Source organism: Acanthisitta chloris, unplaced genomic scaffold, assembly GCF_000695815.1.
Source record: "Acanthisitta chloris isolate BGI_N310 unplaced genomic scaffold, ASM69581v1 scaffold3839, whole genome shotgun sequence".
Lineage (NCBI taxonomy): Eukaryota > Metazoa > Chordata > Aves > Passeriformes > Acanthisittidae > Acanthisitta > Acanthisitta chloris.
Genome location: NW_008692979.1, coordinates 217,381 through 234,252, shown reverse-complemented (window position 1 = coordinate 234,252; position 16,872 = coordinate 217,381). Strand labels below are relative to the sequence as shown.

General features: G+C 37.9%; 1 protein-coding gene across 1 annotated transcript in view; it reads left to right on the top strand.

Moving 5' to 3' along the window:
* Nucleotides 1-2,296: 2,296 nt before the first annotated feature.
* Nucleotides 2,297-16,872, top strand: part of SPOCK1 (sparc/osteonectin, cwcv and kazal-like domains proteoglycan (testican) 1) — a gene marked incomplete at its 5' end in the record, with an annotated part of 117,873 nt that continues 103,297 nt past the window's right edge. Inside the window, one exon of the mRNA XM_009082883.1 lies at nt 2,297-2,411. Within this exon, the coding sequence (XP_009081131.1) occupies nt 2,297-2,411 (115 nt within the window). The remainder of the gene's footprint in view (nt 2,412-16,872) is intronic.

The window sequence follows — 16,872 nt, the reverse complement described above, 5'->3', positions numbered from 1 at the left end:
TTTCTGGATTGGCAATTTTTAAATTCCAGAATACTTGAAAGTTGTGTTTCTTTTACCAATAATGTATTTCAGACCATACATCAGTGCTGCATGCATTTTTATTGCCTTAGAAGACCTAACTAGTTCCTGAAATGGGTAACATTCTCCAATTAGAGTAAAGTAGAGTAGAGCTAAGTGTTGTAACTGTGCATGAGTTCACGTAGACCATGTGGACCTAAATTTTGCTTCTCTTACTCAAATGAGTATTGACTTTCAAGGCTAAACCCACATCCTCACTTGAGCAGGTTTTGGCTGGTTGAAAGCACAAGGCCCAGAGCTGTTGGCAGCTATTAGCCCTGGGCTCTCAGCCAGTTTGCACAGTGATTTTTGTTGATGCAGCAGTTTGCATCAAGGATGTGTCACTAGCAAAAGCAGACAACATGCACGTGCTCCAGTAACAGAGCAAGACCAGCTGCAAGCAAGCAAAAGTTCTGGTCATTAAATTTCTGTGTGTGGGTATGACCTTTCAATTACCTCAGCCCACTGAACCTACAGTTTGGTGACCCTGCACACTATGAGTGGTGCTCACTCCTGAAAGGCTTTGCAAAAGGAATGTGTTTCACTCTGTTTTGCAGTTCAGAATATCTAGGTGGAAAGCTAAGGAAACTGTACCTTGCCATTTCAATCCCTGTCAAAAATCTGCCTCAGTCTTTAACTCAAGTCTCCAGTGAGAGCCGAGTGAGAGGATTAAGAAAGTGTATCTCACCCTTTGTGTTCTGGGAATGTAAAGGGCAGGGGATGGGATACTTTCTCATCTGTCTGACTTGATAAAGACACCACAAGGCAATAGCAAAACAGCCCTGAAGAGTCTTGTCAGACTTTGGTCTTAGCAGTGGGACACCCTTCAAACACTCCCTATGTATTTTCCTAATGACGAGTTGGCTGTTGATGCCTTGTTGTTTATGGAGCATCAAACAGATGGTCTTTTCTCCTTCCTTCCTCACTTCACCTCTTCTATCAGTTTTAATGGCTTTAAAAGAAAAAAAAGCTTTTAACACTTTTGCTTTGTTTTTACGATTTCCCCACCGTCTTGCACCAAAGGCATTCCAGTAAATACACATGCACTAGTGAAGCTCAATTGCCCATCACAAATGTGTAATGGGTGTTAATGTGGCAGGAGTTTGTAGCTGTGGCTGTTTAACCCAGCACAGAACAGCTGCAGCTGGAGGAAAACAGAAGGATCCTCTGCTTGTTGGAAGTACATTTGCTGTCGAAGAAATTTGGTACATAGCAAACTGAAACTTCTTGCATGTCAAATAGTCTCCTTTGAAAGTTTCTCTGATCATTCAGTAAAAGTGGGAAACACAGTTATCATAATGTGCAGTCAGAACTTTATACAGTCACCAAAATGAAACCAGGCATTGCACATTTCCAAGAGTGGGGGAGGAAGGGGAGAACTAAAAGGGATTTGAATATTTATTGAAGAGAAACAGAAAGTCAAATCCATGGCAAAATCTAAAAGGAGCTTCTCTAAAAATCACTTCTTAAAGAAAGATGAATTTTTTCCATATGGCTGTGACTTCCCTTCTTCTCAAATATTCACATATAATGTCTTATTGCCAATCTTTTGAAACATCCTTTTGTAAGAGAATGAATTTAGATAAATACTTTTCGAATGGGACAATAGTTTGGGCATCTTTGCTCTGAGACCCATCATGCTCTCTACTGTCACCTCTGACAGCACTGCTGGTGATGCAGGTTTTTGTATGAAAGCCCAGGATTATTTTCTTGTTATTCCTGCTCTTCTACTCAAGTATTTTAAGTACAGGAGATGCTTCTCTGTAAAAATTAAAAATAATTTCTGCAAAATAATATACCTGTTATACAGTGTCTATAAAATCAAACTTATTAGCATTCTGCAATATGTCAGTTATTACATGGCTTCTAAAAACACTAGTCCTTCTGTTTTTTGTGAGTATATTTTATTCCACATTAACTTTTCTACGAAATAAACAGCATGAGATAGATTATAATCCCAGATCTTTATCCCAAACTCTCATGTCTAATATTAATGTGAATGCCAATTAGACTCAGATCACTGTTCAATAATCAGTCTCTAAGCTCTCCATCTGTCTTTCTACTTGAACATCCTGATTTCACATGCAGCCTGAAAAGAGCAGCACATACTATAAAATGGCAAAGTATGTATTCACTCAGATATGAGAGTGTTCACTCTAACCCGTTGTTATCCATAAGCCTAGAGAGAGTTTTATATGAATTTCTCAAAAAAAAATTTAATATGTTTGTTTCTTTATAGCCCTCGATCCATCCAAAGATCCATGCTTGAAGGTGAAGTGCAGCCCACACAAAGTGTGTGTCACTCATGACTATGAAACTGCAATTTGTGTAAGCCGCAAGCAGCTGGTGCACAGGTAAGGAAACTTCATGTGGTTTCAGCTTTTGGTGCTTTTCCTAGAGATCCACTATGAGAGAAGTAGTAAAATGAGAAAACTCCAAAATTAACGTTAAAAATCCCATCATTTTAAACATGGCTTTAAAGTTTAATTTCTTCTTTTTTTTTTTTTTCAAAAAAACAAAAAAACCCCAAAAGTTTTATTGTTCGTAACTGAGGACTCTCCAAAAAGGTGACCTGGAACATGGTGCACCACGTGGTGTGGATTACAGAATGTTCTTCTAGTTCTGGAAGGGGTTTTCTCCTCCCAGGCAGCAGCAACTGTGCATATTTTAAAACCTGAAATGAATGCATTGACACAATGCAATGAAAGCATTGTGTTAAAGACATCTACAGTTCCACTAACTTAATTAGAAGTCATTAAAAAGAGATCAATAGAGATTTTTTTAAAAAATATATCAAACCTCTGCTTAAATTTGCTAAAGACCTGAGAAGTGTTGGCAGAACTTTGTAGAGCAACTCCATGGGGAGTCACATAATTACTGAAAGTTCCAAATCTGTTTGTTGAATGACTGAATTAAGAGCAAATAAACTCACTAACATGTTACAAGCTTTGGCCAAGATGTTCAAATTAGACCACAGAACTTCACTGAGGTAAGCTACGAATTAATGAAGAAAACCATGGGTTGAAATATGCTGAGAACAATCAAGAATTAAGAAATTTGTAAACAAATATTGAGAAAAAAACCTATCATTGCCTTATTTTGGAAGTGGAACTAGTAGAACCAGTAAGGAAACTGGGTTTGAGTACCTCCAGAGCCTTTCTGAGTCAAGACTGAGTATAAAACTGAGAAATAAACCAACTTATTTCTTGCCAACAGATGTGGAATAAATCATGTACTGTTGTAATGGGCTACTCTGAGTGCTTGGTCTGCACTTTAAGGAAAATATGTTGTCTTGCTTTCATTATATTTGAGTGATGAATCTGGGGACTGGTCTTCCATTTCTCACCCTGTTTAATATGGAAGCAAAAATTTGCCCATAACTACTCAGGTCCCTAAATGTCTTTGTCAGCAGGGATTGTCATTCAACAACTATTTAAGCCAACCTAAATCCAGGATGATCTGATTCCCATGTCCTAATACTACATCTCATCTTGTCTCACTGATACTTGGCTGAGGAAGCTAATCCTCTAAGAAAAATTTGTCTTTGATTGATAATACAGAGTTAATGGGGTAATGTGCATGAGGCAGTATGTTTAATGTTTGGGTTTCAATATGGAATGATCCCTGGAAGGATGTTAGGAGTCTGCCTATGTGCAGTGCTTACATTCTAATGACATTTTTGGCATTATGTATCTTACATTTTCTAGTTAGGATGGATTTAAAGCGCTTGCATTATATAGTCTCCTTGTGATATATAGACATAGATGTTGAGCCAAATGCTTTCTGAGCTATTTCCAGTATTTAATGTCCCCAAAGTAGTCAGAATGGTTCAGAGTAATGGTACAGAGGAGGAGATGAATATCCTTTTTTGTGCAGAAACCAGGCTGCGTTTCATGTGATCTCTCTGATTCCTCCACTGCCTGCAGCCATTTCAGCTAACCTTTGAGTAGCACTGTGACTATGGAGATGAATGGAAAAGTATTGAAAACTTACTTTGAAAATTCTCCAAGCAATTTTCAGCAAGTTTTGTAATGCTGAAAGAACTACTGCTGATGTGTGATAGCAGCACATATATCCCCAAAGTGGTTTTATTCTCCAGGTACCCAACTACCCTTAGCTCAGAGGGTACACGTGTCAAGGAGAGAAGTAAGTAGGGCAAATTCTCTGCTGATTTGAATCAGTGGAGTGACACCAGTTTTTATCTTTAGTCCCACAATATTCTATTTTTTTCTGTGCCTGCTGTGCTTCTGGCTCCAGACACATTGAAGTCTGTGTTATTTAGGAGTAAACACATTACAAGAGGTGGAGTTGCACCTATTTAAAACCAGTGAAAATCTGAATATATTAGAATAGGCACCTGTAGGAAGAATCACCAAAGCACACAGCACTATTGGGATTGTTTTGCACATCATGGTGCTTTTGGGTGTGCTCAAGAGGAGTTTGGATTTCAGGCATCATTATCAACTTGCTACAGTGGCTTTCCAGAGTGTGTAGGCTCAGCAAAAAGTAATTGGGAGAGCAACACCTTTGTTATTGCTGAGTGTCCCTGACAGAACTGTGCTGATTTCTGTCACCCAGGTACCTGGCCTGCTGAAGAGCTGTAGCACAGGGAAGCTGTGGTTTTCCAGGCATAGTCTATAGCTCACTCTGAAATCACCACTGCCAGCACAACTCCATTCCTGTTTCATTTCCTTTGTGCTGGAATGGCCACTTTTTCAACCACTGCAGAAGCACAATAGTACTGTAGAAAATTGAGTTTAAAGGAAACACCTTATTTAACATTTTCTCTGGCCCTGCCCCAGGGGTGGAGTGGCCTCTTCTGGGCAGCATCTGCAACCTCCTCCTTCTCTGTTACTCCTCCCTTCCACAGCCACCTGGGTCTTAAATCATGGAATGGTTTGAGTTGGGACCTTAAAGATCATCTAGTTCCAACCCTCCTGCCCCTATGGATCTAGTAATACCACCAGTTTTTCCCCAATTAACCTTGCTGTGTTCATAGCTTTTTTCTACCCTCTTGTTCATTTTCATGCTGATTCAGAAAGGAATTGTTGTTCATTTGTGTACGAAGTACAATTCAGGGGAAAGAGCCTATCCCAAAGGGAATTTTACAAAATGGCATTGTTCAATTTCCTGTTGGTATATTTACCTGTGTTAATTGTATGTGTTTTATTTGTATGGATTTTCTTGAAGTGGCTACCACAAGCAGCAGGATGGGAGAACTCAGACAATAACAGGGAAAGACCAGAATGTAGTTTAACCAGAGTGTGGTTTATTCTTTTCTTTTTGTCTTTCTCCAGGAACACTATCCAACTAATTTTTCTAGTAAGCTTTTAGTACTTCGGAAGTTAAGGCAGAATTTGTCTGAGAGATGTTTCAGACTGATAATAGCATTTTGTCAGCACATCCTCCAAGGTGTTTACAGTACAAATTGGACAGTACATTAAGAGAAAAGGGAAGACTGAGCAGTGTTCCAAGAGTGTGTTAAATATAAATTTGAAGCTACCTTCTGATATGCTTAATAGTCCTTGTACTAATGATAGTCTTGTGAAATCTTTTATGTGTACTAAAACTCCTTTCCATTTGGGCATCTATGAGGAAGAGTCTTTATTAGTTCAGTTTTGCATGAAATGCAGTAGTTAATATCTCTCCAAGGTTTCTGGTGCATTTGCAGTCCTGTAAAACTCTGTGCCATTTGTCTTTGCTGGTGCTGCCAGAGCAGGGGATGGGAAGGAAAGATGTCACTCTTGGGCTCTTTTCAAAAGAACAGGATGAGAGGAGAGGATTGATGGAGAAATAATAGGCATAATAACATGTCCAGGGTATACAGCTTTGTTCAGTCCATTTAAAAGGCAATCACCAATTAGTTCATCACTGCAGTGTATGTCACTCACAAAGGTAATCACACATCATCTCTGTCTCTGCTGTGCCTTAGAAATCCAACTGTTTACTCACCATTTCTTCAGGACCTTTGAGGCCAATGCTGCTGACAAAATAGGCTATTACTGCATTCCTTACTATTCTTTTTTTTAAAGATCTGGACAAGTTCCCAGATAAAACATCTGTTCTTCTAAATTGCATGTCAAAACTTGAGTCTGACCAGTGTGGGCAACTACACTTATCCAAAAGGAGCAGACAAATCTTCCTCTCTTTCTTTAGAAATCCTACAATTCCTACACCACTTCTGGTTAGGAAGGACCCTGTTGAAAGCAAGTCAAATAAAGCATCCCCATATGTAAAACTGAGCATTTTTGTACCACTGCTGCTCAGTGTTGTGTGCTTTAAATTGTATCCAAAAGGGGGAAGCAAAGCAATAACTGCCAGAAGTTCAGTGACACACCTGCTTTGGGGAGCTGCTGGGAGCATTACAGAAAAATCTCTGACCACACCAAATGCACTTTTAGGGACTGTGCATGTAAGCAAGGGTTGGAATCTCTGCTATTCCTCAATGTCTGTGATTACATCAACAGTCACCTTTAAAAATGCACTAAGTGTAGGGCATATAAACCCTCTCCCTGTTGTTTTGCTCTCCTCTCTGACTCATGCCTGGCTGTGTTTTCTCCTGCTTCACTACTAGCTGCTGCTGAGGCTTGGCACAACACCAAGGGCTCCTATAGGGCTGCACCTTCCTGTGCTGCAAACCTGACTCCCACATTCCCAGTGGCCTGACTGATATGAGGGAGGGCTTGATCCTAAGCTCATCATCTTTAATTCTGCCTGATTTATGTGGGAATGTTTATCAAAGCCTGAATAGGTGAGCAAGTCTATAGGAGGTGTTGAACAGAACCAAAGCTGAGCAATGATTCATTACCTTTGGATCTACTAATACCATCAGTTTGTTCCCCAATTAACCTTGCTGTGTTCATAGCTTTTTTCTATCCTCTTGCTCAGTTTCATGCTGATTCAGAAAAGAATTTTCATTTGTGAAGGAAGTACAATGCAGGAGAAAGAGCCTATCCCAAAGGGAACTTTGCAAAATGGCATTGTTCAGTTTCCTCTTGGCATATTTATCTGTGTTAATTGTGTGTGTTTTACTTGTGTGTGTTTTCTTGAAGTGGCTACTCCAAGCAGCAGAATGGGAGAACCCAGACAATATCCAGAGTGTAGTTTATTTATTTTTTTGTCTTTCTCCAGGGACACTATCCAATTAGTTTTTCTCATAAGCCTTTGTTACTTCATAATGTTTCCAAAGCAAAGTGTCAGTATTTCTAACTTCTCTGTAAATCCCTACTTTTCTTTTAGTTTGTGCTAAAACAAAGAGGGAAGGGATGTGACTCCCTCACAGAATGAATTCTCCCCCAACTCATTGAACTCTTGTGGGTTTTTTATATGTTGGGAGATGCAAGACTGGCAGAAAATTTGGAAAATCTGCTATAAAAATATGGTTCTTTCAATTATTATTTATTTGTAGCTGAGAAAAAAAATGAGGAGAATTATTTCCAATGGTGCTGCAGTGGAACACAGTTCATTCATCCATCTTGGGCAGGCAGGAAGCCAAAAATTGTGTTCTGGGACACTGAACTTTCCTAGAGCAATAGCCCTCCACAACCTTAGTGCTGAAATGTGGGGCTCCAGTCAATAATTAGGGTAATACAGCCCTGTAATAAAATTGTAATGAAGATTAAATGATTCATGTATGCAATGGATGCAGAAAACATAAATATCAAAATTATTTGTCACGTCCCTAGAGTTTTTTGTAAATTGTTAATTGTTGATTAACAATTTCAGAATTAAGGGGGGAAAAAATGCCCAGGTCAGAGCTGAAAGAAAATAGTTTGACTGTTGTTTTGTTAAAAAAAATAAAACCATTTCAATTTTGTTGGATTTCTTCCCCAAGTAACAATACAACAATATTTACATCTAGCTGTAAATTGGTTTGAACTCATTAAATCTGACTTTTTTTTAAAAAAAGTATGTTTTTATGCAAAACATTTTATCCACCTCTAATAGTGAGTATTGATTAACCTACTGACAGGTTTTTGCTTCAGAAGAAAGAGCATTGAAATATTTGATTAAAAACATATTCACAAAACCCAGCAGATTGCATTAAGATTTTTTCAAACAAATATATTGTACTGGAGAAATTGCCAAAATTTAGGCTTCTTATTCCCAAGGGTAGCTCTGACAGAATCTTGGAGACTTATTTTAATCCTCTGTATATGAAAGTTCTAGACATGAACAGGATTGAGTAAATGTTTTGGGTTGTTTTGGTGTTGTTTTTTTTTAAATTTGTAAACTATAGTGCATTAATCTGTAAAGACTATTATTCTTAGTAATATCTAATCCCTCACAGTACATTGCACAGTTTAACTGTGGCTCATGCTGTTTGTCCAGAAAAAGAAATGAGAATCCAGGAAAATCAAAGAGAGAAGAGGTCACAGCACATAATGTGGTGTGCAAAGAGGGTGCAAGTGATGTGTGCAAGCCCTTAGAGAAAGCTCAAAAGCTTTAAAAAGTATTTCATCTCCAGATTGTCTGACAACAAAGGATACCTCTGCTGCAGCACAGGAGCTGGGGATGTTGCAGTAGATGAGTAACAAACACGTGGAAATCAGGAAGGTTTGTTTTGTTATGTGGGCTAAGTTGCCTTTTAATAAGACAGAGAGCACGTGGTGTGATGTGCCATCAATCTCTAAGTGCTCAAGGGAACCACTGACTATTAAGAGAGAATGGCATAAGAGTCTGGCACCATCCTTTATTCCCCATTACAGTTATTTTGAAATTTTTGATTATGAAAATTATGAGCTAAGCATGAACTCCCAAAGGTTAATAGCTTTTCCTCCAAGACAGTCTCCATCAGTAACTACCTGGGATTCAGTCCAAGGATGCTTGAATATTGGAACAGCACTCACTGGTTTTTAAAAGCAGATATTACTCTACTGAACAGGATCATTTGTAAACTGTAGGTCTCATTCTCCAAGTGGTCCATTTCTCAGTTTCAGCTCTGCCTACATTAAATTGCTTTTAACTAAAAAGACCGTAAAGAGAGTCTGTGGCAGGACTGGCTTTCATCACTCACCATGATATGAGCTCGTTCTGTTCTGACTCATGAGAGTGACCTACTTACTGCCAGGAGTTTCTGCACAAAAATCCTCCAGTTGATTATTTTCTGGAGGAAACTGGCTATGCTATGCCCCCTCAACAGAAAAGACTTCATGCTTTCTTTAGGCTGTTTTCTTGCTTTGCAAAATCTAGATATGCTGTTGACTTTAGTGTGTTTCAAAACTCAGAGGTGAAAGACCCCTGAATGATTAGCAAACTTATGAAAAATCCACTTTCCTTCACTCTATGTACTGCAGTCATCTTTAAAGCTGAATTCAAACATTTTTCCTGACTGAAAGCAAAATGAGCTCAAGTTTTGCCCCATGCATTGTGGTATTTCCATGGATCTCCCAACTTCCACAGAAAATGTACACATGTAAAACCATGGTCCGGCAGAGCACAGACACCTCCCATGGTAACTGCACAAGATTGTCACTGTCAGCCTGGACTTTCTGCATCCCAAGGCCAATTAGCCACTCTGCACTTCTCTCCCCAGAACTGGTACCTCATTGCTAGTCATGCTTCATCAGCTTTAGAGCTCGTTAATGTAGTGCAAGGTGACTGGCTCTTATTGGACATGAGTAATTTTTGAAATATATGATAGTGCACAGCTCTTTTATAATGGATTTTAGAGCGTGTAGTCCTCATCTCTGTCTGCACTGGCAATAGCAATAGATGAACTTGTTCTGCTATCAACAGGGGATTTACTGTATTTTATTCACAGTCACCAAGCACAAAGCTGCTGGGGTGAATGTCTTACTGCTAAGGTCATTGTCTTTTACTCTTTAGCTCCTGTCTTACTGTGCTCTGCTTTACTGTGAGGATGCCTCAAGCACTAAGGAAATGCAGTGGTTATTGAGACATTCTCCTGCTGCATCACTCCTTTTAGACCAGTTTCAGAGCTGAAAAACCTCTGGATACCTTTGGTGTCATCAGAAAGTTTTTATATTGCCTAGAATAAGAAAATATCTTCTTATCTGCTGCACTTTAATTAACATTTATAAATAGTTTGTGCATTTAAAGAGGCTATTATTGGATGGGTTGAATTCCTCTTTGTAAGATTTCTGCTCTTAATAGTTCTAGTTATATGCTTTTAGCAGGATATAAAAATGGACCAGAAGCAACTTCTTGGATCGTTAAATCCAATCCCTCTGCAACAGAATCAAATAAACTTTTTCATTAGCCTACCGAGTTCTGTCGAAAAGATAATAAGGTTTATTGTCCCCTCTACTCTGTTTGGATGAATCCTGAGGACCTCAACCTCTGTGGTTAGAAAATTGCTAATATCTAGTCTAAATTTATCCAAATCTAGCTAAAAGTTCTGGAGTTTTCCTAAATGGTTCCAGAGTATTTGTCTGGAAATAATGACCTAGACTTGGCAAATGCTCATAGTTTTTTCTTATTAAAAAAAAAAAAAACTCTCTCAAAAAGACATTCTTCTTGCCTGTCTCAGTTTTCCTTTGTAGCAGAGCTCATTGGGTTTGGCTGCTGAGATCAGTAAAGAAGCGAAACCCAGAGTTATCACTTTGTTTTCTTGCTATTTAAACTCTACAAATCTTTAGTCATTACAACGACTCTGAGTCATTACTTTTCAAGATTTTAATCTTTATTTCTCAAACTAATTCCCTCTTTAAAGAGCCTGTTCTAAACCTCTGGTTATTCTTCCATCAGCCCTGGTAGAATGTCTGCAGTTTGGAAATCGTTATTCCAGGTGGGCTTTCAACTGAGTTTTCTGGATAACAGTTCTGGCTTTGATGTTCTTTGATCTCTGGATTGTTATATATGGTAGATACATCTGAAATGTGATGTTTCAAGCATTTCTACAAAGCCTTCTAGACTTGTTTCATCCTCAGTAGAAACATACACTGCCCAAAATTACTCTTCTCTGTAACGTAAAACATTTTTTTATTAACATGGTAACAAAAGGAGGGGGGGGAGGGAGTTTGAAATATCTGCAAGCCATACCTAGTTTAGCATTACATATAAACTATGTATAAAATTCAGTGTTTAGAGCTCTGAGATCTGACTAATATGCAACTTAAATGTATGATGATGGAAAATGCATGTCTGAAAGTTAACGTGTGAATGAATGTAAGTTTGTGCAGCAGATTCAGAGGGAACACAAGCCAGCAGGAAAACTTAAATATATGAAAGATAAAATAAGGGCAAGAGAATGTTTGTTCTTCAATGGTTTTAGTATCTCAGTGGGTTCTTTTGTAGGCTGCAGAATTGGTTATCTATAAACCTCTTGATGTAGCTCTTATCAGTGTGTCAAGAGTTAGCATCCAAAGCTGAGTTAGCATCCAAAAGCTTCTGTTTCCCTTGAGATATCTGGATGAAGACTGAGTTAAAAGTTCAGTCACCTCCTCCACGGCATTTGTCTCCTCCTGACTTGGATTGTGAGCTGTCAATAGCATAAGGGACGTTGTTGGCTTTTTTGTTGTTTGTAAAGCTCTTCTTGCTCACTTTAAAATGAGCAAGAAGTGAAAACAGTAATTGGTATAAATGTCATCTGCTTGGCAAATGTTACAAGATTTGCTAACAAATGAATAATGAACAAATGAATAAAGTTGGAAGGGATTCACTGCCTTTGTGTCCTCGTCCTGTAAGAAGGTGTTAGGCTTTGCATATGGAGTAGCTTCATCATTCTTGGATTTTTTCAGTGCTTTTTCAAAACAATCTTCATACATCATCATCATCACTATTATTAAAATAAAACCAGCTAAGTCTATTAGGATGTGGGGCCCAAGAAAACAGTTTCACAAGCTTTCCATATGCCTGTCAGCAGCACTACATTTGACCCTTGATCTTCTTAGATACATGGATGTGGTTTTGCCTTGAGCTATTGGCTGACTTTCTCTATGACTACATTAATCCTCACATGACTTGGAGGCTGCAATATTTTTGGGTTTACCACAGCCCAGTAGATAAAGGATGCATTTCCCAAGTCACCCTCTTCATATTTTCTCTATGCTAAAAATCTTAACCATAGAATTGCTGCAAGAAAATTTGTAATAATAGTTAATGTGTGTCGGTATTTTTGCTGATTATCCCTATCTTAAATCTGTTGAGTAATCCAGTCAGTCAGAAATTATTATTTAATGTTTACAAATGACCTCCAATGCTCTGAAAATTATTCTGTATTTATACAATAATCTGTTTACTGGAGATTCTAAATTTATTGCTGGTTTTTGCTGTAGAAGCCCCAGGACATGAATGTGTTCAGTGAAAGTCTTTCTAGTGCTAATAAAAGGCATCCTTTCATAAGATTGGGACTGATGTTTACAGCCAAGGAATTTTATTAAAGCTTTTCTTCAATTTCCAACATCCCATTATACTGGAAAAAATATTAAATGTGGAGCATTTTAAAATCTCCATTTTGATAAATGGCATTATACATTCCAATTGCAGTCAATGTTACAAACAATGTACTTGGTATAAAATTTGCAAATTAGGCCTTTAATATATTGCATTTCAATTGATGCTGGTCACTTTGCTGCTTTTTACAACTGTGTGTCTTCAGTATGATGCAGGCTCAGCATGCACAACTTTTAAACCTACCAGAGACAGATCTTTATTGTTCACAGCACAGTTCTTTATTTTACCATTATACTGCTGAGATTTGCCAGTTATTGCTTGTAAAGCCTTTCCCTGGCAGTGAAAGGCATCAATAACAGGCTGAAATTCTAGTCAGTTGGACCAGACTCTTCTTTTACATCTCTTGCCTTGCATAGTCACAGGTTTCTACCCCATGTGTGTGGCTCTGTTGGGTGAGAAACTTTGGCTCCTCCAATGGTGAAAGTGGTTTTCAGCAGAGTTCGAAGTTTGACATCTCCTTCAACATCCTTTATCATTTCAGGCACAAAACTTCACTAGGGAAAATGATGAAACCATACCCAAGACCACCCAAAGGAATTCATCATCAAGTATCTTGGCTTTCATTTTTGAGTTAAAGCTTGCAAAAAACTTCTACTGTGAAGACATTTCCACAGAGGTTTGACAGTTCCAAACTAGATTAGCAACAAAGACATGAATGTCAGCTAAAATATGAAGTTGAAAAAGATAGTCTGAGGTGTTTGATCCCTTTCACAGCCATGCAGTTCCATCTAATGGCACTCTTTTGAAAGAAATAGCACATGAAAACAAGAAGAAGGAGCTTCTTGCATCAGTCATTTTCTTATTTGGTGCAAGTTATGTTATCAGAATTAACTTTTAATCTATTACTTCCTGCTTCTTTAATATTTTAATTTCTATCATTCTCTTCTCATTGATAAGCTTATGCTTGCCTGCTTAGTGCTTTGCCAGAGCTCATGAGGAGTTCAACCTACAGATTTTTAATTTAGTCATTTTATATCAGATTAATTCAACCAATGAACCACGAATGACATTATTTATGGACATGAGCCACCAAAGTACAATCTGTTTAAAGCTCTGTGTGTAGGCAGTACTAATGAGAGTTAAGAATCAGCCCAAAATATTTTGCTTCCTTCTATGTTCCTGCTCAGGTATCACTGTTCCACTTCCCAATTACCTATAGAAAGGCAATGCTGAGCCATTCACCTTTTAGGCAGAAAGAGCAATACTTTGACAATAGCAAGAGCAATGCCTTTGAAAGACATATTGCTCCTATCTCTAGATTTAAACCATCCTTATAAGTTATGGTACTGTAATTCCTATGAGCATCTCCTAGATCTTAAAAAGTGGGACAGAAAAAAAAAATCATGCTATTTCTGTGAAATACACTTCTAATTGTGCAGCCAATTTTTCACAGAAGTCAAGGAAGGAAACACACAATGTGTGTTGTAATTACAGTCCCAATGCAAAACTCCCATGTGCTCTCTCTAATTATTGGAAGAGGTGATCAGAGTAATTCCTATGAGCATCTCCTAGATCTTAAAAAGTGGGACAGAAAAAAAAAATCATGCTATTTCTGTGAAATACACTTCTAATTGTGCAGCCAATTTTTCACAGAAGTCAAGGAAGGAAACACACAATGTGTGTTGTAATTACAGTCCCAATGCAAAACTCCCATGTGCTCTCTCTAATTATTGGAAGAGGTGATCAGATATTTGAACGTCCTAATAAGGGTAAAGAGGGAAATTGTCTTCTGTGTTTTGAGTTCTGTCTCTCATTCTGTCTCTCTTGAGTCTGCTGTGAAAGTCAGTGCTAAATTCTCCATGCCAGTAATCAAATATCAAATTTTATCTCCTACCAAGCCCCTTCATGGCTCCTTCAAACTAAAAAAGTTATAAGTTCAGCATCCCACAGCCTCAGGGTTTGGCCTGGTGGGTTTCATGGTCTGGAGGCAGCGAGTAGGCAGTCCAAGAGATGATGTTGAACTACCATATTCACTTTCCTCAAGAGCCAAATATTGATTTATTGGAGTCCATCTTATGCTTACATGCCTAAGAGTTGGAAGCCTACAGGGTCATTTTGTGTTTAGAGGATCCTTTCTCATCTGTACATTGACTGGGAGATAACAGATATCTCTGCTCATTGCAGGGGTTGGACTAGATGACATTTAAAAGGTCCTTTCCAGCTCAAACTATGCTGTGCTTCTAGGATTCTATGACATCTTTGGTCTGTATATTCATTCAAAGATGTTTAACTGGCTACAGTGTAGAGCTGTCTAAAATAAATTTAAAAATAGCAAATATATTATGATAGATTCTGTTACATTAATGGAGCATAATTATGAGGAAACATTTCTACAGACCTGTGCTATTAAATGTTTGTGGAATAGCAGGGGCAGGAAGATTAACAAGTTTTCAAATTAGTTAAGAGAGAATTATCAAGCCTTCATTTTGTTATCAATTATTGCATTTATAGTCTCTACTTTCACAATGAAATCCTAAAAGATTCATTGCAAATAAATACAGAATGTTCAGTGACTGCAATTTAAAAATTTCTGGCAGATTCTACAGAGTCATTTCCTACTCTAATTAGTATCTTTAAAAAATAAAAAAAAGTTTGCATTGCAGCCAGTGTAAAACTACCACCTCTATGAAATCAAATATTGCAATTAGACGAAATAAAACTGTGGGTTTGTAGTGTTCTTGGATTAGCTCTTAACTGTAGAATTATATGTGTAGCCCTTGCAGTCTCAGTTTGCACTCAGCTCCCTGCTGAGATTTTTTTAACATTGGAACATTTTGAGGAAGTGGAAATAGAAATGAGCTCAAAATGAAAACAAGCTTTCAGCTTGAAGCATTGAGATGTGTTCTGGAGTCTTCTGACAAAATGGTTTTCCTGTCAATTCAACAGAACATTTTCTAGGAATTTAAAGAATAGTTCTTGACAAGGAAGTCTCTCACCTCAGACATGTGAGTAGGATGGTGAAAAAGACCTTGAATGTAGAATGTTAAAAAAAAAGAGGTTCAAGCCTTGTCACTCAGGTAGAATAGTCTTCTGGATCTTCTGGTAAGTGGTTATTGACTTCTTTTTACAGCTTTCCCTGAAAGTCTGGAGTTTTTATTCCTTTCTCTTGGTGTTAATTGGAGATGGGGTTTGGTCTCTTCAGCCTGGGTGGGTGTTCCAGTCACTGGACTGTCAAATTCCTGTCTGTCCATGCCTGACCCAAAGAGTTCACTCAGGAGCCTGATGCTTATGGCCCTCAATTGGGTCTGAAGTGTTCCTGAGTCTGTACTGCTGTTGTAAATAAAACTTTCCAGCCATTCCACCTTTGGGAATTCAGTCAGATCAGACTGGTGTAATCACCATCTCCTGTCTTGATGGCACAACAAGTTCATTTTATGTTCAAGTTGTGAGGAGAATCTATAGCCTACAGTTAGCCCTGCTGAGTGACTTGTGTATTCAATTATCATGCAAACCTATTTGAGTTATTTCACTTCTGCAAGTAAATCTTTGCAAACTTTTTGTTAGCAGCATTGTTCACACTCAAACATACAATATTTTGTTCTGAAATAACATTTAAGCTGTCACCAATGGAGAATGTACCTTATGACTTCAGATTCTCTTGCAATTTTGTCAGTTTTTCTTCTGTTTCCCCTTTTTCTCTCTCCTTTCACTGGCAAAAAATTTTAAACCTTCCAATTTTTTCTTGCTTACTAGTATTAGTAAGTACTGATATGGTCTGCGTACACTAGTTTTGTTATTGTAACTTTGTCACAGCTTTATTATGATAATATCTAGAAAAATGTTTAATATGTATGGGGAGTGACAGTTGGGAATTTTGCTTCACTGATTTATCTAGCCCCTAGCTTTGATCACTGTGCAATCCATCTTCTTTTATGAAACAAAACAAACCATTCTAATTAGCTAGTTGTTACAATCAGTGATCATCAGCTGTGCAAGACTAATTAACCTTAGTAAGAAAGCATAATGGAAGGGTTTTTTGTTCATTCACTTAATGAGTTAAGAAGTCAAGAGAAGAGTTAAAGTTAGTTAAAAAGAGATGAAAACACTAACAAAGACTCAAACCTGCTCCTCTAGTCTCACATCATCTCTTGCCTTGCTCAGAAGGCAACTCAGCAGAAATACAGGAAACTTCTATATCCTCTTCTTTTTCCTTTCCTCTTTTTTTTTATAAATACTGTCTTTGTACCTTATTGGCATTTAAATTGGTGGTTCTTGTTGAACAGAAAGAACATTTTATAGTTTTGTTGTATAAATTATTCTGTCCATTCTTCATTGCCACACGCTGTAATGTGTGTGCCATTATTCTGGTCAGTCATCTGCCTTTAAATCTCTTTCAGGTCCTTTGACAGATTTTTCTAGTCTTAGCTAATCCAGTTTACCTGAAGCCAAGACTGCCAA